The sequence below is a fragment of the Callithrix jacchus genome, chromosome 15 (assembly GCF_049354715.1).
Source record: "Callithrix jacchus isolate 240 chromosome 15, calJac240_pri, whole genome shotgun sequence".
Lineage (NCBI taxonomy): Eukaryota > Metazoa > Chordata > Mammalia > Primates > Cebidae > Callithrix > Callithrix jacchus.
This window is the reverse complement of record NC_133516.1, coordinates 66,312,166-66,337,436: the sequence shown is the minus strand read 5'-3', so window position 1 is coordinate 66,337,436 and position 25,271 is coordinate 66,312,166. Positions and strand designations below refer to the sequence as shown.

At 46.3% G+C, this 25,271-nt stretch overlaps 1 protein-coding gene and 1 pseudogene across 13 annotated transcripts in view; one reads left to right on the top strand and one right to left on the bottom strand.

Annotated features, from left to right (window-relative positions):
* Positions 1-25,271, top strand: part of SRGAP3 (SLIT-ROBO Rho GTPase activating protein 3) — a 267,844-nt gene that overhangs the window by 118,457 nt on the left and 124,116 nt on the right. For 12 of the 13 annotated variants that reach the window (XM_035276174.3, XM_078351588.1, XM_035276173.3 and 9 more), the window contains exons 2-3: positions 1,119-1,311; positions 24,281-24,443. In XM_035276174.3, the coding sequence (XP_035132065.1) occupies positions 1,119-1,311; positions 24,281-24,443 (356 nt within the window). Of the gene's footprint in view, positions 1-1,118; positions 1,312-3,434; positions 3,578-24,280; positions 24,444-25,271 lie in introns of those variants that run through there. The other variant, XM_078351583.1, reaches the window with a different exon arrangement.
* Positions 9,799-11,116, bottom strand: LOC100896828 (serine/threonine-protein phosphatase 2A catalytic subunit alpha isoform pseudogene; annotated as a pseudogene).

The following is a 25,271-nucleotide window of genomic DNA, read 5'->3' as shown; positions in this document are numbered from 1 at the left end:
CTTAAGCAATCCTTCCATTTCAGCCTCCTGAGTAGCTGGGAACACAAGCCCATGCCACCACACCTGGATGATTTAAAAACGTTTTTTTTTTTTTTTTAAATAAAGATGAGGTCTCTCTATTTTGCCCAGGCTGGTCTTGAGCTCCTGGCCTCAAGTGGTTCTTCTGCCTCAGCCTATTAGAGTGCTGGGATTACAGGCTGAGCCTCATGGATCACACTTTGAGTAGCAAGGGTTTATGATCCCTTGATTAAAGAAAGATTTGCTAATACCAACTTTTCAAAAACATTTTTTATTATTGGAAGAGAATCTAACTTTGTACATTTATTTATTTATAAATGTATGGAGTCCAAGTGTAATGGTTACATGCATAGCTTGTATGATGGTGATGTTTAACTCCAGCTTCCAGCTTTTGAACTGTTGCCCAGGTTGCATAGACCTGTTGAGCAATCAGTATTTTCTGAAGTGTGGTATCTGAGAGGTTCATACATGGATTCAAAGTGATTTAAAGTAGGACACGTGGCCTTAGATAACACTGAAACCCAAGAGGGAAGAGCATGCCCTTCTCGGCCCTTTCTCAGTCCTGACTACACACGGAGAAAGTCACACTGCCATTTTCCTTTGGTTGATAACAAGCCAGCAGCTTGGGCTTGGGGCCTTTGGTAAGCAATCATCTCTAGATAGAATTTTACAATGTTTTTGTTTTCATTGAATTATTTCCCAGGCTGCAAGGAGTCCTAGTTTTTCACTTTATTGTAGTGATAGGAAACTTTGCACTTTAAGCAAGATCATCTCTGTAAGAAAAGCGAGTCAATTCACTAGTTCATATGGAAGAAATAAGAATGCTTGGGGCATGTGGATATGGGAAAAATCATGGTGGTGACATGCAATGATTCAAGTTTTGGAAACATTTGTTTAGACCAATGGCAGAAAAGAGCAAGAGTGAAATCTTTGGGCCAATGCTCTGCCAAGCAAGGTCTGGGCTCAGGCTGAGCTCAGAGATGCTCTGGGTGGTGGTAGGAGGGAGCTGCCTGAATTACAGGCCCTGGGACAGCAGCAGAATGGACCCCAATGCCCCCATCTACCACTGGTCTCATGCTCCCACCCTTGTGTACCTGCAGAGATCCGTACGCAGCTGGTGGAGCAGTTCAAATGTCTGGAGCAGCAATCAGAGTCGCGACTGCAGCTGCTTCAAGACCTCCAGGAGTTTTTCCGCAGGAAAGCTGAGATTGAGCTCGAGTACTCCCGCAGCCTGGAGAAGCTGGCTGAGCGCTTCTCCTCCAAAATCCGCAGCTCCCGGGAGCACCAGTTCAAGTAAGAAGTTGGGTATGGGTGCACAGAAATGGGAGGCAGCACTGGGGTGGGTAGACAGTTAGTGGCAAAGCAAAAAGGAGGCTGGCCTCATTGGAGGTAGAGGGAATGTCTTCAAGGCCCTGGCTCTGCAGGTTACTTATACCTCCAAGCCTCAGTCTTCCTCATAGGTAAAGAGAAGCTAGAAAGAGATCCTCTGCAGAAGTTTCCTGAAGGGAAAAAATGAGCAACCCAAGAAGAGTGTTTGTCACAGACAATAGGTACTCGATCAATTGTTGCTGTCATTATTATCCTACCAAGCACCAGCACTGAGCTAGCCTCCTGCGCCCTGATGAGACCCCTACCTCCCTTCAGGACATCCTGTCCCTATCCATTTGTCTTTCATTTGGGTGTCAGCCAGTCTTCTTCTGAATTCCTTTAGCATAGTGAATTTCTTCTCCATGGAACTGATGCTCAAACATTCCTCTTCCTTGCTCCCCTGGAGGACCTCCATACCCAGGCTCTTTCCCTGCCTTATTTACTTATTTACGATGCACAAACTGTCCCCTGTCCTGATTTCTCATACCCCAAGCTCTGAGTTCATGGAGACACCATCTGCTAGGGCACTGACTTGGCAGGCCCTGAATCCTCCAGCTACAAAACCTTCTGCGCTTAGAACTCCTCAGCTTCAGCTCATTAAATGCAGGCAGGCAGGAAGCAGCAAATCTCACTTGGACTGTGCCAACCATGCAGGACTCCACTCGGCAGGTCCCCCTCCAGCACTGTCTCTCTTTCAGCCATACTCCCTGGACTCTACCCTTTCCTTAGGTCATTTCTCCAGCCAGTGGCCCTCAACACCAGGAGACAAGTGACTTGCTTCATCTGCCCTGTTTCTCTCTCTCTCCGTCCCCTACTCTCTCTCTCTCCCCCACCCTGTGTGTATGTATGTGTGTGTGTACACGTGTGTGTATTTTTTTTGAGACAGAGTCTTGCTCTGTCATCCAGGCTGGAGTGCAGTGGCGTGATCTCAGCTCATGCAACCTCCGCCTCCTGAATTGAAGTGATTCTCCTGCCTCAGCTTCCTGAGTAGCTGAGATTACAGGCATGTACCATTACACCCAACTAATTTTTGCATTTTTTGTAGAGACAGGGTTTCACCATGTTGGTCAGGCTGGTATTGAACTCCTGACTTCAAATGACCCACCTGCCTCAGCCTCCCAAAGTGTTGGGATTACAGACGTGAGCCACCACACCTGGCCTCTCTGTGTATATATATTTTAACTGTGACAAAGCACACATCATATAAAATTGACCATTTCTATCATTTTTAAATGAACTAAGCACGTTCACATTGTTGTGCAGCCGTCACCACCATCTCCAGTGCTTTTTTCATCTTCCTCAACTGAAATTCTATCCCCACTAAACATGAACTCCCCATTCCCTGCCATGCCTTCGAGCTGCTGGCAACCACCATTCTACTTTATGTCTTTATGAATTTGACTGCTGTAGAAAGCTCACATAAGTACAGTTATACTCTATTTATCTCTTTGCGACTGGCTAACTTCACTCAGCACAATGTCTTTGAGGTCCATCCCTGTGGTAGCATGTGTCAGAATGTTTTTCCTTTTTAAAGCTGAATAATATTCCATAGCGCAGATGGACTACATTTTGTTTGTCTGTTCATCTGCTGGAGGACACTTGGGTTGCTTCCATCTTCCTGTCCACGGTTTTCCCATCCCACTCTGGCCAGGAGCTCTCTTCCTTTAAACTCCCCTAAACCCCTCCCTTAGTCTGTGCATCTAAACACTCACTTATGTGCCTTCTCTTGGCATGTGGGGATAAGAAGTTGCTGCATTACACATTTGCAAATACCATGCTGCTTTTTCCACCCAATCTCTTCTATTCAATCTTTTGCTGCAGCAGGAAGCCTCTACTAATAATATTCACCCAGACATAGTCTAGACCCTTTCACATACATCTTCTCATTTTTTGGACATATATTTTGGAGAAAATTTGTACTTTTTCAAACAACAAAGGTAAAATGCTCATTGTATACAATTTATAAAGTACAGAAAAGGGAAAAATATCTTTCATAGTCTCACTACTCAAATTTTGGAAACTTCTCTCTCCTGTCCTTTTTTTTTGAGATGGAGTTTTACTCTTGTTGACCAAGCTGGAGTACAATGGTGCGATCTCAGCTAACTGCAACCTCTGCCTCCAGGATTCAAGTGATTCTCCTGCCTCAGCCTCCCCAGTTAGCTGGGATTACAAGCATGTGCCACCACACCCGGTAATTTTGTATTTTTAGTAGAGATGTGGTTTTTCCACGTTGGTCAAGCTGGTCTTGAACTCCCAACCTCAGGTGATCTGCTCACCTTGGCCTCCCAAAGTGCTAGGATTACAGGCAGGAGCCACCATGCCCGGCCTTGTCCCTTGTCTTTTAAGAATAAAAACAAAGATAATGTATTGAACACATTCACTGAGCACTTACTTTGATGCCAGATGGATATTACTACCCCATCATAAAGATGAGGATGATAAAGCTCTGAGAAAGCAGCTTGTCCAAACATGTCTATGAACCCACAGTTGGAAAGAGACAGAATTGAACATTCTACTCTTGTTGTGTCTCCTTGGCCTGGGATAAGAAAGGGTCTAGTGCAGTGCCAGAGTATCTATGGCATCCAGACTCTCCCTGAAACCACAGGCACAGACATTGACTCAGAAACCCATGACTCTGGCTGAGCGGCCACTGGAGCCACCACATCTCGGCCTCTCCTCAGAGGCAGACAGGGCTGTCTCCTGCCTGCTCCTTCCTCTTGGTTAGGAATCAGCTCTCTTCCCATTCTTAGTGTGCACATGGGGAGATGGAAAAGGCAGGGATTGGGGACATGGGGGGGGCACCCTGTTCCTTGCATCACCTATAATGAGCTCGGCCAGCCCCTCATGGATTCATTAACTGAGGCCACCAGACGGAACAGGAGCCCCAGCTGGCAGCCGGGCCATGCAGGCTGCCTGACACACTATGAAAGTCTAATTAGAGTGCTGGCCCAGGCCAGTGCAGCTGGAGGGGGCCCTCTGCACGATGCTAATGTGATGGTAGAGCCATCTCAGCTTCTGCAAGTGTAGAGTCTCTAGGGACAGGCTGGACTCACCTTTTGACCCTGGGGCACTGACTGGCCTTGGGTTGCCTCTTCCTTGGAGCTCAGCATGTAGGGCCTGTGCTGCCCTCTGCTCCCTTCATTTGGGCTGTTCTGAGAAGCCTTGTCTCACCATCATAAAGATTCTTGGTTTAATAATGTCCATCTACCTGCCAAGTAGCCCCTCAATGCCTTGAGGGCAAAGCCCAGGACTTGTCATTTTATTTCCACTGCAGCAGTGGATCCGGTGCTTGGCAGAGCTGGGGTGTGTGTACATGGACAGAAGGGAGGAAAGAGGGAAGAAGACAGGAGGGAAGGAAGGGAGAGGATTGATTTGGTCTATCTAGTCCACTTTAGCTGAGAGATTTGCCTCGGAGATGGAACTGATTTGCCCAAGATTTTATGGCAAATTAGGGGCAGAACTGGGATGGGAACTCAGGTCCTTGGCTCCGAGTCTATTGCTCCTCCTTGTGCTCCATGGGCCATGTCTCCCTAAGGCCCCAGCTGTTCCCTCCCTACCTGGGCAATGGAAGAATGTGCTGCTGCCCGGGAGCACACACTGTGCCGTGTTCAGGGCTAGACTCACCTGGGCTGAGTTCCACGTGGCATGTGATCCAAAGAAAGGCTCGCATGATGGCTCTGAAGGCTTCCCTGGGGCAGGTTAACATTTAGAGAACAATATCATCATATTTCTTTTCTAACAACACACATTCCAATTCTAACAAACCCTTTTTCAAAGGACTCTGACATCCTTGCTTTCTTATAAGGTTGATGACAACCCAGGGAAGTACAGAGGGAATCAATGGTTTTATATCAGGCAAACTGAGCAACAAATATAACTGAGCAGCTTATTTTAACAAGGATGCAATGAGCTGTTGAGCATGAAAACCCAGGGTTCTTAACTTCCAGCTCAGGATTCTCTCTCCAAGAAGCCACGTGGGACTTCATTTGTTTGAAATGCATGCATTGAGGACCTCATATTTTCCTGGGCTGTACTCAGTGCCAAAGACACAAAGATAAATGAAGCATGGTTTTTGCTGCCAGATATTGAGAGACAAGAACATGGCTTGGGGAGGCCTCGTAGTTGGTATGGCTGTGGGGGCCCAATCCCATAGCTGTGCCCTTTGAGCCCTGCACCTACGTGCCATCAGCCCATAGCACTGAGATGTCACTTCCACTGAAAAGCTTCCTTGATTCCCACCTGGGGCCTCCCTCTGTGCCTGTCACACTCTGATGTACTTATTTATTTGCTTATTCTACCAGTATTTATTGAGTACCTACCATGTGCCAGACCCTGCCTGGGTATACAGTGGTGAACAAGATAGACTTGGTTCCTGCTATGGTGAAATTTACAGGGAGAGATGAAGAATAAAACATTAAAAAGCAGCTAAAAAAAGACCAGCTGTAATCCAATGATTGCTATGATGGAAATTATAAATAGACTATGTTCTGGTTATCTATCCTGTATAACTGCAGTGCTGCCAAAGTTAGTGTACCTTGTGGTTTAATGGATTGAGGATTTGGACAGGGCTCAGCTGGGTGATTTTTCTGCTGTGTGTGGTGTTCATGGTTCTGTGATATTCAGCTGGCAAAGGGCCTGGTCTGGAGGGTCCCAGACAGTTTTACTTGCATGCCTTGTTCCTCTGTGGGGACAGTTAGTAGGCTGGGCCCTGCTGGGCTGCCCTCCTCTCCATGTTGTGTCAGGGCCTCCTGCTTCAACTGGGCATCAGACTTCCAACACAGTAGCTTGTGGCTTCCTGTTAACTACTAGGCCTGGAGCTGGCATGGTGTCACCTCCCCCTGACCCAGATGTTATTTGCCAAAGTTGTCTCAGCGCTAGCTCAGCTTCAGGAAAGGAGAAATAAAGCCCTCCTCTTATTGGAGGAGTGTCAAAGGGTTGGTAGCCCACACCAAGCTGGACCATGGTCACGAAGGCGTCTGGAGGAAGTGAGACTTAAGAGTTGAGAAGAAACAGCATGGGGCAGTGGAAGGGGATGGAGGCCAAGTGACCAGAATTAGTGAGTATGGGGATTGGGAAGCAGGGAGTCACATGATGTGATTTATATGTTTAAAACACCACCTGGGTTGGAGGGTGGAGCTGAGGAGCCCACTCATGGGCATGTGGATATAGCTTTCCAGGCAGGGGCAGTGATGTCCTGGGTGGGAACACAGCAGATGAGAGAAGTCATCAGATGCCAGGAAACCTCTCAGAGGAGAACAGAAGAAAAGAGAGAGAACAAGGATGTCTCCTGTTTCTGCCTTGAGATGGGAAGGACTTAGGGAAGAGGATGAGGTAAGAGCTATAGCCCTGTGTTGTCATAATCTGTTTACTTGTCTCTCCTCTTGGACAACCACTGGGTTGCAAGCTCCGAGATGGCAGAGAGGGTGACTGTTGACCCAGAGTCCCTAGCACCTCTCACAGGGCTGGCACATGGTTGCTACTGAATGTCATTGACTGATGAATGAGTGAATGAAAGTCAAGTGGTAATTAGAGTTGTGCAGGGAGGACAGGGAAAGGGGGCATGCTTGCTTTCTGGCTGCCTTAGGAGCTTGGTGAGGCCATCTGGGTTAAGTGCCACTCACTCATGTGCCTGGTACAGGTACTATATTGCTGAAAGGATAGAGTATAGAGTGTGGACTGTGCCATAGTCTCCCCGTTTGGGGAATGGGACCAGCAGCATCGGCATCACATGGGGACCTGCTAGAATTGCAAGATCTGGGGCCTTGCCGGAGACCTGCTAGATCAGAACTTCTGGGGGTGGAGCCTGGCAATATGTATTTAACAAGCCCCCTGGGGGAGTCTGATGGGCATTCGCTTTGAAGAGCCAGTGTGATGATTTTCTGAGTGATCAATGGTTTTCAACTCACTTTCAGGGTACACTGGCCTTCCCTCTTCTTCACCAGCATCAAATCCACCATCTACTGCCCTTTGCAAGCTAGGCCTAACCTGAGCTTGGCCTTTCCTTCTGAAGGCCTGGAGCTGAGCCCTTCCTGAGAAGGACTGTGGGATAGTGGGCAGCACATATGGGGCCCCCAAACCTGCCTCTCGGGGTAGGTGGATGGTCTTGTCCAAATGAATTGATGGCTCCACAAACACAGACGTTTCCTGGGAATAAGACTTTCTCTTCCTCCAGGAAAATGTGCTCTAAAACACCAATACTTTGAGATGTTGGAATGGGAGAGAGGAAGGGGAAAAGGAGGAGGAGAATGAGGATAAGGAAGACTGACTTTTGCAATAAGTAAGCCTGTTGACTTCCTTTTTTTTTTTTTTTTTTTTTTTGTTCACAAGTTTATTATGAAAAACACTGCAGTGCTCTTGTGCAGTCACACTGTCTTACAGGAAGAGGAAAAAACAGTTCTGTTCAAAACAACTCACCAGGTTCTGACAATAACAAAGAACAACATAGGGCTAAGATCTGAGTAAGGAATAAACTGAGTGCAGACAAATCATGTAATTAAATTAAATGGTATCCCTGAAATGAAAAAGAACCATTTCAAAACTCACAAGTAGAGGGGAGGCCTTGGTACTTATTTTTTTTTTTTAATTTTTTATTGCATTTTAGGTTTTGGGGTACATGTGCAGAACATGCAAGACAGTTGCATAGGTACACACATGGCAGTGTGTTTTGCTTCCTTTTTCCCCTTCATCCACATTTGGCATTTCTCCCCAGGCTATCCCTCCCCACCTCCCTCTCCCACTGGCCCTCCCCTTTTCCCCCCAATAGACCCCAGTGTTTAGTACTCCCCTCCCTGTGTCCATGTGTTCTCATTTTTCATCACCCGCCTATGAGTGAGAATATGTGGTGTTTCATTTTCTGTTCTTGTGTCAGTTTGCTGAGAATGATGTTCTCCAGATTCATCCATGTCCCTACAAACGACACAAACTCATTATTTCTGATTGCTGCATAATATTCCATGGTGTATGTGTGCCTCATTTTCCCAATGCAGTCTGTCATCAATGGGCATTTGGGTTGATTCCAGGTCTTTGCTATTGTAAACAGTGCTGCAATGAACATTTGTGTACATGTGTCCTTATAGTAGAACGATTTATAGTCCTTTGGATATATACCCAGTAATGGGATTGCTGGGTCAAATGGAATTTCTATTTCTAAGGCCTTGAGGAATCGCCACACTGTCTTCCACAATGGTTGAACTAATTTACACTCACACCAACAGTGTAAAAGTGTTCCTTTTTCTCCACATCCTCTCCAGCATCTGTTGTCTCCAGATTTTTTAATGATTGCCATTCTAACTGGCGTGAGATGGTATCTCAATGTGGTTTTGATTTGCATCTCTCTGATGACCAGTGACGATGAGCATTTTTTCATATGATTGTTGGCCTCATATATGTCTTCTTTCGTAAAGTGTCTGTTCATATCCTTTGCCCAATTTTGAATGGGCTTGTTTTTTTCCTGTAAATCTGTTTCAGATCTTTGTAAATTCTGGATATCAGCCCTTTGTCAGATGGGTAAACTGCAAAAATTTTTTCCCATTCTGTTGGTTGCCGATTCACTCTAGTGACTGTTTCTTTTGCCGTGCAGAAGCTGTGGAGTTTGATTAGGTCCCATTTGTCTATTTTGGCTTTTGTTGCCAATGCTTTTGGTGTTTTGTTCATGAAGTCCTTGCCTACTCCTATGTCTGGATGGTTTTGCCTAGATTTCCTTCTAGGGTTTTTATGGTGCCGGGTCTTATGTTTAAGTCTTTAATCCATCTGGAGTTAATTTTAGTGTAAGGTGTCAGGAAGGGGTCCAGTTTCTGCTTTCTGCACATGGCTAGCCAGTTTTCCCAACACCATTTGTTAAACAGGGAATCCTTTCCCCATTGCTTGTTTTTGTCAGGTTTATCAAAGATTTTATGGTTGTAGATATGTTGTGTTGCCTCCGATGCCTCTGTTTTGTTCCATTGGTCTATATCTCTGGAAAAAACCACCATGAACTTCATATGGAACCAAAAGAGAGCCCGCATAGCCAAGTCAATTCTAAGCAAAAAGAACACAGCAGGGGGCATCACACTACCGGATTTCAAACTATACTACAAGGCTACAGTAATCAAAACAGCATGGTACTGGTACCAAAACAGAGATATAGACCAATGGTACTTATTTTTAAAAATGTTCATTAAGCTCCAACGATTGTTTGCTGCTATCCTTATCTATAGTCATGCTGAGTAAAGCTATAGCTAAATGGAAGTTAAATTGTATTCACGAGGTGTTAATGTTTACATTTTATTATCTGCAGTCTCTCAGAGAAAGCAAAAATAACTACAAATAGCACTATCCCAGAAACTGGTTTCTTGACCAACAATGTTGCTTCAGCATGCAATGAACTGGTTCATTCTAAAGTGGTCACAGCTGTTGATGACAAGAGGCTTTGTATATTTATATGGCACATCTTTTGGTCCGTGTGAAAACAAGTTTTTTGAATGTTAACTATTTTCTGACACTTTGGAGTTACTGTTGCTCTTCCCATTTCCATTAGGTCAATATATGGTTCATGGCAACACTGTACAAGTTTAAAATTTCATTACAGGAAGTAGTCTGGGGTACCACGAGTAACATGTGGCTCACCTCTACGAGGTGCTGGGTCAAACTGCAAGAAAGAGTATTTTAGAGTATCGTCAAGTTCCATGATTGCAGCTTGGTTACCTCAACAATAACAATAGTTTGGAGCACTGAAAATCGTTACTACATTCTGGTCATGGCACCAGTTATATCCCTCCATCACTAGCTGGTGAGCTCTAGACACCAACGTGAGGCCATTGGCATGATTAAATGTCTCAGAAATATCTTGTCCAAAGGTGTAACCAGCTCCCTGAGGAGATATACCCCAACCACCATGGTCATCTGGATCTGACCACAGCAAGTCACACATTGGACCCTCATGGGGAACTTCTTGTAGGCGAGCAAGTGCTCTGATATGATCCAGTGTATCTACAGATGGCGAGAGACCACCATGTAGACAGAAGATTTGCCCATCCACCAAGGCAGTGAGAGGAAGATAGTCAAAAAGATCTGTAAAATATTTCCAAACATTTGCATTTCCGTATTTTCTGAAACGCTCATCATAGAAACCATAAACTTGTGTGATGTGTCTGCTGTCATGATTCCCTTGAAGAATGGTGATGCGTTCACCGTAACGAACCTTAAGAGCTACAGGCAGTGTAACTGTTTCAACTGAATAATATCTTCTGTCAACATAATCTCCCATAAACAATAATTTGTATCTGGTGATTTGCCACCAATTCTAAACAGTTCCATGAGATCATGAAATTGCCCATGCACATCTCCACAGTGACTGGAATTGAACCTATTGCACGCTGGATTCTTTCGTCTGGATTTCTTTAGCCTTCTCACAGAGGCTCTTGACCTGGGACTCCGACAGTTGCTTGCACTCGTTCAGCTGCTCGATACACTGGTCCAGCTCCTTGGTGAACACCTTCTCGTCCATGATGCCACCTGCCCCAGGAGGCTGTCGCTGGCGCTGCTCAGGCACCGCCGCCCGCACACGGGCCACACGCACATGCCGCCGCCGGTTCCTTGTGTACTTCTGGAGGCTGCTGAGGCTGGCGCTGGCCCGCTGGCTCTCACCGCGATATTCGGCCGTCGGCTGTTGCGCCTCCTCCTCTTCTCGTTCAGGCACCAGAGCTCGGCTCTCTGTAATGGCGGCCGCCTGTCGTGGTGACGTCACGCCGGCGTTAGGAGGTGGCGGGGAGCGGACAGGAAAAGGGACCGGGAGCGAGCTGCGCAACTGCGGTGCCCAGCCCTGGCGGCCGCACTACTGGAGTTGGGGCGCTAACTGTGGGTCCAAGCCTGTTGACTTCTTTCTGAAAGCTATTTTACCACAGGATTCCCTCTCCCCATAGTATTTATTTATTTATTTACATATTTAATTATTTTTGAGACAGAATCTCACCCTGTCACCCAAGCTGAAGTGTAGTGGTGCGATTACAGCTCACTGCAGCTTCAAACTTCTGGGCTCAAATGACCCTCCTGCCTCAACCTCCCAAGTAACTGGGACTACAGGTACATGCCACCACATCTGAAAAATTTTTTAAATTATTATTATTATTATTATTAGAGACAGGGGTCTTTCTATGTTGTCCGGGCCAGACTTAAACTTCTGGGCTCAAGCAATCCTCCTGCCTTAGCCGCCCCAAACACTGCAATTATAGGCAGAGTTTTGCCTATAATTGGGCACCGCACCTGGCCCTCCCTGTAATATGTGTTAATATTTCACAAACCAGCACTTCTTGAGACCTAATTTGAAAATCTCTGTCCTAAACAAACACTGGGGTTACTCTCTGTAGTAGCAACACTCTATGCAAATAGTGCTCTGTGTCTGCAGTGACAGAGTCCCCTTCTGTTCTGGCTTTCTCAGTTTTTGATACCCCTCATCTTCCAGGGGCTGTACCTGATGAATATGCTCCATGCAGAGAGTTAAGTTCTGGTTGCTGCTATTTGAACTGCTGTGACACAAAGCAACAGGGCATTCTATTTAAATATGACTTAAACATTTGGGAAAAGCCAGAATTTGGAAAGTGCTGAGAGGTGCTTGGCTAGTTAGGGAATATATTATATGCAGATATCCTGTGCAAAGGAAGTTTGGAGCCTCTTTCAGCTTCACAGAGCAGTTGGGAGAGAGGATTCCTGTGAACAACTAACTTCATTTCCAAGAAAACACTTCTTAGTGGGGATAGAGCATCACAGGACTTTTTTTTTCCCGCAGATGTAGCATGTCTCTAAGAGATGCTATAATTTAGACTTAGTCTTCCAGTCTATTCCTAAACAGAGAAGCACTTTTGTAGCATATAAATTGAGCATATACGTATAAAAAGGATTCAGAATTAAAACATTTGCTTAGAATGAGGTAGAGATGGAGAAAGCCCTCCAGTGGGGCTTGTGTCTCTATTTGCAGCTATTACTATTACTGCAGCTGGTATCAAGCTAGTAATGGCTTTGCAGCATCATACTTTCTAGAGCTGCTATTCTCTCAGCACCATGTGCCAGCCGGATCTTTCCTGATTTTTTGGTGCCTGTGTTGTGCAGGTCGTTTAATCTTTCAGGCACTCCTCACATCCACATCACCGTGGACCAAGTGCTCTACTGGATGTCTGATAGGCATCATCTAATTGCACCTTCACGGGGAATGTGGTCTGCGAGGAAGGGGCTATCTTTATCTCTCTTGTTGAAGACACTGTTTTAGAGAAATTAAGTAATTTGCCCAGAGGGACATGGCTAGCACAGGTAAGAGGCAGAGCTAGGATTCCAATCTTGGTTTACCTGACTCAAAAATGCAAAACTGCAGCTAGCTGTTGATTTTATTCCCTCACCTTTCTGGGGTGGCTTAGTGCTTCCTGAGAATCACCCATCCATGTCAACCTCATCCTCCTTGGATGAGCATCAGGGGGTTGCTACTATCCCCTTGGTCAGCTCCTACATAGAGGCCAGCTTCGGGCTTGTCTCTTCAGTGAAGCCCCTGCTGCTGATCCCAAGCCTACAGTCAGCTGCTCCTCTCACCTCCAGTGTGAGTCGTGTGTCTCTCTCATGGGGCTTGCATCAGATTATCAAGCAGTGATCTAGTTCCTATATCTGGTTCTCTCACTTCAGTCTGCCAGCTGACTGAAGGTAAGGGACCATTTCTAGTCTCCCTCTCTCTGATATATAATTGATGCTTTATCAAAGTTTTTTTCAGTGAGTGGCTGAATTAACCAAGACACTACCAAATGCTTTCTTTAAATATATTTAACAAATAGACTTATTTTGTGTGGCTGCAGAAGGAGGACGTGATGTCCAAGGGTAGCATTTTCAGAGAAACAAACTTCAACTTAACCTTAAAGACGTTCCAGTAGCCACAGCTGTCCACCAATGAAAGGGCTGCCTGGGGAGGTAGTGAGTTCCCAATGCACAGAGGTATATACACAAAGGCCGGGTATTTTAAGGGTGGCATTTCTGTAATATGGATGATCAAAATGAAAGGAGATTCTTGATAACACAGGAACCATAGATATTGAATTACCTTTTCAATTCTCTTTTAAGGTTTCTGGTAGCCTGGAGGAGAAAGTCTCAGTTTGGTACTAGTGTGTTGTTAATACCCTCTAATCTCCTTTTTAACAAATAGAGAACAGACCTCAAGACTGAAAAACTGTTTTGTTTTCACTGAATTTATTTTTTTATTAACTTCTATTTATGGCAAATGATGCTTTTTTTTTTTAAAGCTAAAAGTAGTGAAGTTCTTTGTAAATACATTTAAGTTAAAAAAAAAAAAAAGACATCAACAGGGAGATATTAAGTGTGGTGGTATGCAGGAATGGCAAAAATCCTAAAGCCAGCATCAAATCACTCTAAGTCCCCTTCCAGTTCCTCCTGCAAAGTGAGAATCCTTCATCTCTACCTTCTTCATCCTCCACTTCCTTTTTTTTTAATCAGGGGAAGGGATTTTAAGACAGGAGGCTCAGCCTGAAGAGTGGATTTTGCAATGGCTATAGATAGCTCCTTTTTCTCCTTCCAATTTTTTCCATCTGGCTCTTTCCCAGGTTCCACACGAAAGTCCCTGGAATCCTCAGAGACTCTAATCAGCAACTTCCAAAGCATTAACTAGGACGTGATTTCTTTATGCATGCATATGCTTGATATACATGTATTTTTTCTATCATTTAATTTTTATACTAAAAATGAAAAATAGATGTAAGAAATGAGGTTTTCACAAACAGTAATATGTAGGGGTTTAGTTTTGACTCTATTCCTTTAGGTAAATAGGATAATAATAATCTTTGAAGGTTATATAGGACCTTACACTTTGAAAATTCCTTCCCTAGCCTTTAGCTGTTTAAATCCTCCCAAGAATCCTGGTGAGAGTTGGGAGAGTCAAGGAAGGTGTTGTCATCCCCAACCGTTAGGTAAAGGACCTGAAAGCAAGGCAGGGTGAGCCCTAACTTCAGACCCACAGCTGACTGGTGAAAGAACTGACCCGGTTTTGCATTTTGGAGTCAGGTAAACCCAGATTGGATTCCTAGCTCTGCCACTTACGTGTGCTAGCCGTGTCCTTCTGGGCAAATTACTTAATTTCTTGAAACCTCAGTATCTTCACCTAGAAAGATAAAGATAGCCCGTTCCTAGTAGACAACATTTCCCATGAAGGGTCAATGAGGTGATGCCTATCAGATATCCAGTAGAGCACTTGGTTCACAGTGGTGGGTGTGAGGGGTGCCTGAAAGATTAAACGACCTGCACAGCACAGGCACCAAACAATTGGGAAGCCATGGCTCAGGGCCTTTTCCTCTGCCTAGTGCTGCACATACCACGTGGTGCACCCATTCTGCAGGCAGGTAAACCAAGACAAAGGGGCTTGCAAGGAAAGAGATGAGGCTGACCTGTGCTCTGTATTTGGGGTGACAGAGTCCCTTCTATTCTGGCTTTCTCAGCTTTGATACCCCTCACTTTCCAGGGGCTGTGCTTGATAAAAATGCTCCATGCAGAGGGTTAAGTTTTGGTTGCTGCTATTTGAACTGCTGTGGAAAAAAGCAACAGGAAATTGCCTAGTGAGGCAGGGATTTTTGCTCTGATACCAAGAATCCATCCAGAAAGTCTAAGTAGAGCTCAGAGGTACTGCTGGATAACAGACATCAACGTGGACCCTCATGCTGCAGTGTGAGGAATGGGATCCCAAAGGAAGCAGTGAGCCCGTGAATCATTCTGCCTTGGGTTGGAGGGGAAATCACAGGGATATTTGCACTGGGCCTTGAAGTTCACATAAGAGTTTGAAGAAGGACCAGGTAGTAATGGAGAAGGAAAACCAATATTTTTAGAACACTTACCATAGGCTGTTTGTCTATGTACAGCAGTCCTTAGATCTTCCCAATAACTTAGTGAGGTGCTAGTGGTAATAATGGTATTGACAATAAAAGTTACTATTATGTGCAGGGTTTGGCACTCAGAGAATTGTATGGGTTGTGTCATTTAGTCCTCAAAGCACCACTATGAGGTGGTTGTCACCTCATTTCACAAATAAGGAAAGAGAAGGTTTAACTATAGTAACTTTCCAAGTTCAGTTTGTTGGTGAGGGACAGAAGTGGCATTTGAACCCAAGCCTCATGACTTGATAGCCCCTCAACACTGATAAGCAGAGCCCGCTTTGGCCGGGGGACTCAATGAATGGAATTAGTCCCCTTTGGGATGACTCTGTCTCAGGGTTGCCAAATAGTGCTGGAGCCAGGCCCTGGACTGCACTCTAGCTCCGAGCACGGCAGCCTCGCACTCCTCAGGGGACTCCTGGTGGGGGGTGGGGGGGAGATAATAAAGTAAATATTTATAAAGTAATTTATAAAGAAAAGTGGTTTAATGGACTCACAGTTTGGCATGGCTGGGGAAGCCTCAGGAAACTTAAAATCTTGGTGGAAGGCACCTCTTCACAGGACAGCAGAAGAGAGAAAGAGTGCCCAGTGAAGGGGTAAGCCCCGTATAAAACCATCAGATCTTGTGAGAACTCACTCACTATCACGAGAACAGCATGGGGGAAACCACCTCCATGATTCAATTATCTGCACCTGGTCCCACCCATCACATGTAGGGATTATATTACAGTTCAAGATGAGATTTGGGTGGGGACACAACCAAACCATATCAGGGTGGAATTGTGTCCCCTCAGAATTCCTATGCTGAAGTCCTAAACCCCAGTACCTCAAAATGTGACCTTATTTGGGAACAGGGTCTTTCTAGAGGTAATCAGGTAAAAATGAGGTCATTGGGGTGGGCCCTAATATCTTTACAAAAAAGAAACTTTGGGCATAGAGACCGACACACAGGGAGAATGCCTTGGAAAGGTGAAGGCAGAGACCAGGGTGCTGTGTCTACAACAAGGACACCGAAGATCTCCAAAAACCCACCAGGAGCCAGGAGCAAGGCCTGGGACAGATCCTGTTAAAGGCTCTCCAGGCTCCATGCATTTCTCGTTCAGAGCCCTTCTTCCTGCTGCTATTTTCTATGGATTTTTGTGATTATCTGATTGTTATCTGAGACCCCCACTAGTCTGTAAGCTCCAGGAATTGAGAAGTGTGGCTCATTTTGCTTACCATTGCCTGGCGCAGAACAGGCACACGGTTACTATTTACTGAATTAATGATTCATGCTACAAGCAAGTGCAATGAATCCCGAATCCTGCTTGGGGCGGCTTAGATAGCAGGAGGTTAAAAGCAACTTTCTGAATGAGAGTACATGGACACAGGGAAGGGGGTACTACACACTGGGGTCTATTGGGGGGAATAGGGGAGGGACAGTGGGGGTAGGGAGCTGGGGAGGGATAGCCTGGGGAGAAATGCCAATTGTGGGTGAAGGGGAGGAAGGCAGCAAAACACACTGCCATGTGTGTACCTATGCAACTATCTTGCATGTTCTGCACATGTACCCCCAAACCTAAAATGCAATAAAAAAAATAAAAATAAAAAGGTGTGAATACAAAACAAATCTCATTTGGTAAATAAAAAAAAAGGAAAAAAAAAAAGCACCTTTCTGGCTGAAGAACTAATTGAAATAGCATTTCTCAGAGGCAAGCCCAATGTGAGGCCTGAGAAGGTCCTGGAAGGGAGCAGGAAGCCCGAGCAGGAGCTTGCCTTCCTCCCAAAGGGACCCTGGTCCCAGGGCAGGAGCTTTCATCTGCAACATGAAGCTCTGCAAGCTTGGAAGTGCGTTCTGTTTGCTAAGCGGAATTTTCCGGCCCTCAGCCGAGAAGCTGGAGAAACTGGCTCACTGCTAATTTCATTTTCCCAACTCACCAGCTTGGCAAGGCCTGGCTCCTCTAGCTGCAGTCTCCTAGAACCTCATATCCAGCTCCCCTAGCCAAAGAAAGAAAGCTGTGACTCACCAGAAATGTTCATTGCTATTTTCTTGCCATAAAAAAAAGAAAATATATACATACATATGCAAAAGTTCTAACGTGATGTCTTAGTTCAGCAGCTTCTGCTTGCTGGGTCAACGCTTGCATGCAAGATTGGAGAAGCAGAAGGGCCGCTCTGAGTGCCTTGGCCAAGAGCACTGGCCCTCATTCATTCTGATGTCTTCCAAAAGTGGCTGTTGGCACAGAGCTGGATCTCAAGTCAAAGGGGTTCCGCTTTCAAAAGGGGCAAGCATCCCCAAGAACAGGGAAGGCTGAAGGTTTCTGCAGCCTTCAACCTTCTGGCTCTGCAGTCCAGAGCCTTCATGCTTCATCCCTCCTGCAGTCCCAGTGTGAGCTAGATGGAAACAGGATGGAGAGCATGAGACCCTGTGGGCCCCTCCAGCCTCACTCTGTACCCTCTCTCTCCTCTGCCTTGCCTCTGGCTCCAGCCAGGCTGTTCTTAGTTCCTTAAATGCACCAAGCTCCCCACCCTGAGGCACCTTTGCCCATTCTGTTCCCTCTGCCTGGAGCCTTCTCCTGCCAGTCTACCTGCTCAGCCCCCTTCACTGTGCCCTTCAACTCTTCCTTTGGAGCCCAGCTTAATGAACCCTTTTTTGGGGATACTTCAGGGACCCCAAAATCAGGCCAGCCCTGTTGTTACGGGTGCTGATGGCACAGGCTCCCCTCTGTTCCGGCACATTCTGCACTTCTAACTCAACCCATGTTTGTGGGCTCGTGGGGGGTGTCTGTCTGCACACCAAACTGCCTGCTCCATGAAGGCAGGAACTGTGTCTGTTCAAGAATGTGTCCCTGGGGTCTGATCTATACAAAACATTCAACAAAAATGTATGGAATACATGAAATGCTAAAGAATGACTGCAGAGCCCTCTTCTGGCATTTAAGCCCAGAGTGACTCCATGGTGTGAGTGGCTAGGACACAGGGGATAGAATGGCAGACACTGGTGAATGCCCATCCCCACATCCAGGTGGCTGTCTGTTCTCTTCTGCTGTACTGAGTCCCACTTGTGGGCCTTCTCTCTTCTTTCAGACATGGTGAGAGCCTGCCTGGTACCATTGTGGCCAAGGCTTTCTGCAGACTACAAATGACCTGCCCCACAGGAGGGACCCAGGGCTGGGAGAAGGTCAGGGGAGCAGAACCAGCAGTCTCCCATGCTGGGGGGACCTAGAGAACAGGCCTCTGATTGGACTGCAGGCCTGGGACAGCATCTCAGAGAAGGCTGGGCTGCACATTGTCCAATCCTGCCCTCTTCCAGGGAAGCAGGAGGGGAGACACCACAGCAGCTTGGCCCTGCCCCAGCCCTCTGGCCACCATCTTGCCAGGCTTCCCTGGGACTGACCTCTTCTGCCATGTGGCCATGGCATTTGTAAAGCCTTCTGTGTTGTTCTGTGGTTTTAAATAGCATCCAACTCCTTGCTGCTGGCTTCCACGTTTGTCTCTCCAGCCCAGATAGCTCCACCTGGATGCCCCATGGCCTTTTAGACTCGTCCTGTTCAACTTGAACTCATCGTTCTCCCTCCCTGCCCACCCTTGACCTACTCCTCTTCATCTCCACAGAGGCTCCTTCTGTTCCCCCCGGGTGCCGAAACCAAAAACTGGGGAGTCATCCTGGACAGCTTTTGCTCTCTCTTAACTTCCAGCCCCAACCACATCGTCTCCCTGTCCAGTCAATTTCCTACCTAAGCCTTTCTTGAATCCCTCAGTTTCTCTCCCAGTCTCGGCTCTGCACAGCAGCCAGAGCGAGAATTTGAAAGCACAGTTTTACACTTTCACTCCCCTGCTCTAAACCCTTCCTTCAAGGGCTCTCTGCTGATCCCAGGATGGAGCTCAAACTCTATTGAGAGTTAAAGACCCTTTGCCAAGTGGCCCCTGCCTCAGTCTCCAAGTTCACCCTTACCCTCCTACTCCAGAACACTATGCCTGGACCCCCTCCCTACCTCCAGCTGGCCAACACGCCCTCTCCTGCTTCTCCTGGAACCTTGGTCATCACATTTCTCCGCTTTGAAGGCTCCTCCTTGTGAAACTCCAGCCCAGCCTTTAGTTCTCAGTCTAGAAACTGCTTCCTCCAGGAAGTCATCCATGACCACTCCACTGCCAGATCTAGAGAAGGAGGCCCCCTGCTGCTCCATAGCCTCCTTCTCATGACTGCATTGATGAGGCTGCCTCATCACTTTCTGTTCTTTGTGAATCTCCTTTTAAGTGGAAGACGTGTGGGGCAGGGTCTTGCAGCCTTGGTTGCTGCTGCACTCACAGCACCTAGTCCTGCCCAGCACAGACACACAAACACAAGGAGTGAACAAGAGCTGGAAGGAATCTTCACAGCGGCTGCTCACTACAACTTAACGAGTCTTTGGCTTTGGCTGCTTTCGGGTAACATCCTGCTTGTCTTGGCTCGTTCTGCCTCCTGCAGTTCTGTCTTACACTGCACTGCCTCCTGGCTTGCAGCTTCTCATAAGGACAGCACTGTCCTTTCTGCCCTTCCTCTCATCTCATCTCTCTGGCTAGATGACCTAGTTAATGGTCCCCAAATCGTCCCAAGACTCCCCCATCATTTCCGGATAACTTGTCTTTTTCCTTCCCTCTGAAACTCACCTTCTGGCGGTGGCTTCCATAATTTTGCACATTTAATTCCCTGGTGCTGTTCACTTCTTGCCTCCCAGGTTCAGCTAAGCCCCTGAAGTAATTTAGGTAACAGCTCAATTATCTCATCTCTCCTTAATCTTTCCATTTCCACCACCACCTAGGAAGCAGTGAAAATGAGATGAGCAATGCATTTTCTGCCCAAACTTACTGCTCCCCTTGCATTTCTTATCTCAGTTCATGTCATTGGCGTCTACCCAGTCACCTGAGATCTCTGCCTCAGAATTACCATCTGCTCCTTCCTCCTCTCTTGGCTGTTTCCAGGAAGTCGCCAAGAGGATTTGCTCTCCTGTTGAGAAGTCTCTCAAATTCAGTTTTCTCTGGCCACAAGACCATACCCAGGCCTCACCATCTCTCATTTGAACCAAGAGTTTCTGCCTGGTCTTCTTGCCAATAGCCCCATATCCCTGCTCATCCACCCACCCACCTACCCATCCATCCCTTCATCCTCCAATCTGCCCTCAATGATCTTGCCAGAACACATGTTGGTTATATCCTACCTCTGCTAAAATAACTTCCATGACTCTCCACTGCCCATAGCAGACATTCTTATTTTATTTTAGAAACAGGCCCTTGCCTATTTCCCAGGCTGGAGTGCAGTGGCATGATCATAGCTCACTGTAGCTTCAACCTCCCGGGCTCCAGTGATCCTCCCACTTCAGTCTCCCAAGTAACTAGGACTGTGGGTGCATGACACTACACCTGGCTAATTTTTAAATTTTTTATAGAGATGGAGTCTTGCTATGTTGCCCAGGCTGATCTTGAACTCCTGAGCCCAAGTGATCCTCTTGCCTCTGCCTCCCAAAGCCCTGGGGCTGCAGGCATGAGCCACTGCACCTGCATCCCTAAAGCAGGCATTCTTAATTCTGGCTGCACATTAGAATCCTCTAGAGAGTATGACAATGTGAGTGCCATGCTCTACCCTCAGAGATTCTGATTTTGTCTTGGATGGGGCTGGGGTCTTGGTGATTTTTTTAAGCTCCCCAGGTGATTCTTGTGTGCAGGACAGATTGAGAACTATGTGATCTAGAAGATAAGGGGTCCCACCCTCTTAGCCTGGCAGTGTGCCCCACAGTTGGGCCTTTAATCTGTATCCCCAGGCTCATGTCCTACAGTCCTTCAGTAACACACTCACAATTCCATCTCTCCTGAGCTACTTCACTATATTTGTGCCCACTGTTCCTTCTACCCACAATTTCATCCTCTCTCTGACTTCTGACCATTTGGAAAACTCCTACTCATCCTTCAAGACCCAGCACAAATGCAACTATTTTTCAGGGTTCTCTTTTCCATGCATCTGCTATGTGGCAGGCAGGTTGCTGGGTGCTGGAAGTGATGACTGCAAAGAAATGGTCCCTGCCCTCAAGAGCTCACAGTAGGGTGAAGGGGAAGGATGGAAACTTCTTAAGGTAGAAGGTCTCTAACTTAAGTATGCATCCAAATCACCTCAAGGGCTTGTTAAAACACAGGTGCTGGATGCAGCTCCAGGGCTTCTGAGTACAGGTGATCTGGGGCTGCCCTGAGAACTTATATTTTCAAGTTCCTAAGTGATGCTGCTGCTGCTGCTGGTTCAGGGGCCACAGTGAGAACCACTGCCTTAGTGTGTGGTCAGGGGAGTGCTCTCTAGGGAAGTATCGCCTAAGCTGAATCTACAGTAATAGAAAGAGACATTCATGAGAAGAGCAGGGACTGTGGTATTCCAGGTAGAGGGAAGAGCATGAAGGACCCAGTGGGAATAGAAGGGATCATGTGCCTGGTACCCAGAGTGCACTGGAGGAGACCAATGCCTTCTGCAGCATCTCCAGTAGAACCGATGCTCTGTTATAGACTAGAACTACCTTCCACTCTAAATCATTTTTTCTGACACAGCCACTCAGCAGCGAGCCCCCTCCAAGGCAGGGTGTGCATCATAGCCACCTTTATGTGCCCAGAGCCCACCAGGACCTGATACAGTAGATTCTGAGGGATTCTAGCTGGGGTCGTATTGTAGTGTCCTGGCTCTTTCTCTAGGTTGTAAGCCAAGGAGAAATCTGTTTGTTTCATAGCAGTGTCCTAAATGCTTCATCATCCTCCCTTTTCCTTAGATAGTTCCCATCCTCTATCTGAACCCAATTTCCTTCTCTCAAATTTCTGCTGCCTAGATAGATTTTTAGCACATTTGATGAGAAAAAGAAAAATTCCTTGAAGTCAAGGTAGCCCCGCCTCACCTAACTTCCCAAGCCCCAGGAGATAGGGAGAGGTGGGGTGGTGGGGGTGGGGTGGGGAGAGCAATTCAGAGGCCCTTCTGCTTGGCTTTGGGGAGGTGGATGTGGTCATAGTGGGAGTTGGCAGAATTGCTGTATTAGTCCATTTTCATGCTGCTGATAAAGACATACCCAAGACTGGGAAGAAAAAGGTTTAATTGGACTCACAGTTCCACATGGCTGGGGAGGCCTCAGAATCATGCAGAGGCCTTGATTACTTCTTACATGGTGGTGGCAAGAGAAAATGAGGAGGAAGCAAAAGTGGAAACCCCCAATAAACCCATCAGATCTCACAAAATTTATTCACTATCACGAGAGTAGCATGAGAAAGACTGGCCCCCAAGACCATTTCTATAACACATGGGAATTCTGGGAGATACAGTCCAAACTGAGATTTGGGTGGGGACACAGCCAAACCATAGCAATTGCCTTTCTCAAAAATGCTAATAGTAGGAGGCTGTGTTTCCTGAGAACAGAACCTTGGCCAGCTCCTGGAGGTGTTCCACACTCAGGACAGAGTGGGACAAGGCAGGCCTGGGGGGACCCTGGAGCTGCCACCCTCAGGTGGTGGAAGGGCCTGTCCCCTCACATCCTGCCTTTACAACATCTCTGTCCACACTGGAAAGGAGTCAGGGAGAGACTGCATTGGAGGACAAGAGCTCCAGCACAGGTGCCCTCTGTGGCAGGAAAGGGTTATTGGTTTGGTTTTTGTTTTGAATTGCCCTTCCTCTTCCTTCCTGGAGAACAGGGTGTATCCGCCTTTACCTAAGGCTCCCTGAGGGCTCTTTGGTAAATACAGATGGTCCTCAACTTAAACTTGGGATGACTTCTAATTTTGAGACTTTATAGTGTTGTGAAAGTGGTACACATTCAGTCTAAACCATATTTCAAGTACATATAAAACCATTCTGTTTTTCACTTTCAGGATAGCATTCAATTAATTACATGAGACATTCAACACTTTATTAGAAAATAAGCTTTGTGTGCAATGATTTTGCCCATCCATAGGCTAATGTGTTCTAAGCACGTTTAAGGTAGAGTAGGCTAAACTATGATGTGCTGTAGATTGGGCTTATTAAATGCATTTTCAACTTAGGATGTTTTCGCCTTGTGATGGGTTTATTGGGATGTAGCCCCACAGTAAGTTGAGGAGCATCTGCAGAACCAAGAGACAGATTTTCTCTGATCTCATTAGCATCCCAATCTTTGGGAAACAACAGTATAAGGATCTGTGGTTCTCAGACTTGAGTGAGTATCCGAATCCCTTGGAGGGCTTGTTAAAGCCCAGATTGCTTGGGGGGGGCACCCCCAGAGTGTGTGACTCAGAAGGTTTGGAGCGGGACCGGACAGTCCGCATTTCTAACCAGTCCCCAGGTCATGCTCTTGCTGCTGGTCTTGGAGCACACTCTGAGAACCCCTCCTTTAGCATCACACCCAGCTAGAGAGTGCTAAAAACCTATCAGTCATTGCAGGACAAAGGGTTTTTTGTCTTGCAGGTATTTGTATTTTCCTTAACTCTTCCTCCTGAATACAGAATCTGAACCCTCCTAGTCCCTTTCCCTACAGCTCCACGGAGGGGCAAAGGCATGTATTTCCAAGAGACAGAGGCCAAGAGACAGAAGCCAATATCTGGAGAAGAACAAAGAAGTTAAGAGCCCAAGAAAATTACAAGGGTTGAGGGAGGCAGGATGGGGGAGTGGAAGTATCTACTTTTTGTTCTTTCTATTGCATAGTTCTAGAAATCATACAAGTATAACATTTAAAGCACAATTGGTTTAATATTTCTTAGCTCCAGTGGAGGTAGCTTCTTCCCAGAAGGTAGAGGTACCTGGAACAAGCACCACATTTAGTAGGAGAGTAGAACTGCATAGGCATCAAAGACCTGGGTTCTAGCCCCAGTGCTGCTCTGTGACCTTGGAGGATCACTTCAGCTGTTGTAGCCTGTTTCTCCAGCTGTATAACATGTAACAACAAGACTGACCTTGAAGGGGCAATGTGGGGGTCAAAAGAGCTGAGGTGGGTGGCAGTGTAAACCACTGTTTGATGACATTCCAATGTAGCCAGTCTGAGCTTTCTTGGTTTCCACAGGAAGGACCAGTACCTCCTCTCACCTGTGAACTGTTGGTATCTGGTTCTGCATCAGACCCGGCGGGAGAGCCGAGACCATGCCACCCTCAATGACATCTTCATGAACAATGTCATCGTCCGCCTCTCCCAGATCAGTGAGGATGTCATCAGACTCTTCAAAAAGGTGGGCAAGTGGGCTGTCCCATGTGTCCGAGGTCTTTGCCCCAAGCTGGCCCATAGTAACACTATACCAGCCAGGGTGGGATGTGGTTTGGAGACAAGGGACCAGAAGGGCAGGTGCATTGAAGGATGCAAGTGGCTAAGGGCTGGACTTGGGACCGCAACCCAAGTTTGAACCCTGGATGTACCTTTCAAAGAATGTGTGGTCTCAGCCACTTAAGCAACCACTGCCACAAAAATAAAAACCTTTGCATGGGTAGGTAAGTAGTACATGTTCATTGTAGAAAATTTTTAAAATTAGAGAGGAGCACACACATAAAAATTAAAATGACCTGAAATGCCATTGTTTGGAGATAACCACTCTGATATCCTAGGAATTTCTCTATATGTACAAATGCAACTACATTTTCTGAGAGTCCTTAAATTCATGTATTTTCTAGTGTACACATGCATTTTTCCAAATCAGATCATAATGCATATATGATTTTACTACCTGCTTATGTCACCTAACAAATTACATAACACTCTATTACATTTTCCCATATCAATAAGCACATTTCCATAACATTTTGAATGATTACATAGTATCTCATTATATAGGTATACCCTAATTTATTTAATCTCTTATTGTTGAGCACTTAGTTTATTTCTGTTACTTTACTCTTATAAATAACGCTGCTGTGAGCTTTTTTGTCACATTCACTGTTAGTTTCTTAGGATCAAGTTTCTGCAGTGGGAATTTTAGAGTTGAAAGTATGCTCATTTTTAAAGCTTTTCACAGTGTACCTTATTGCCTCAGGAATATTTTACCCATATAAACATCCAGAAGCTG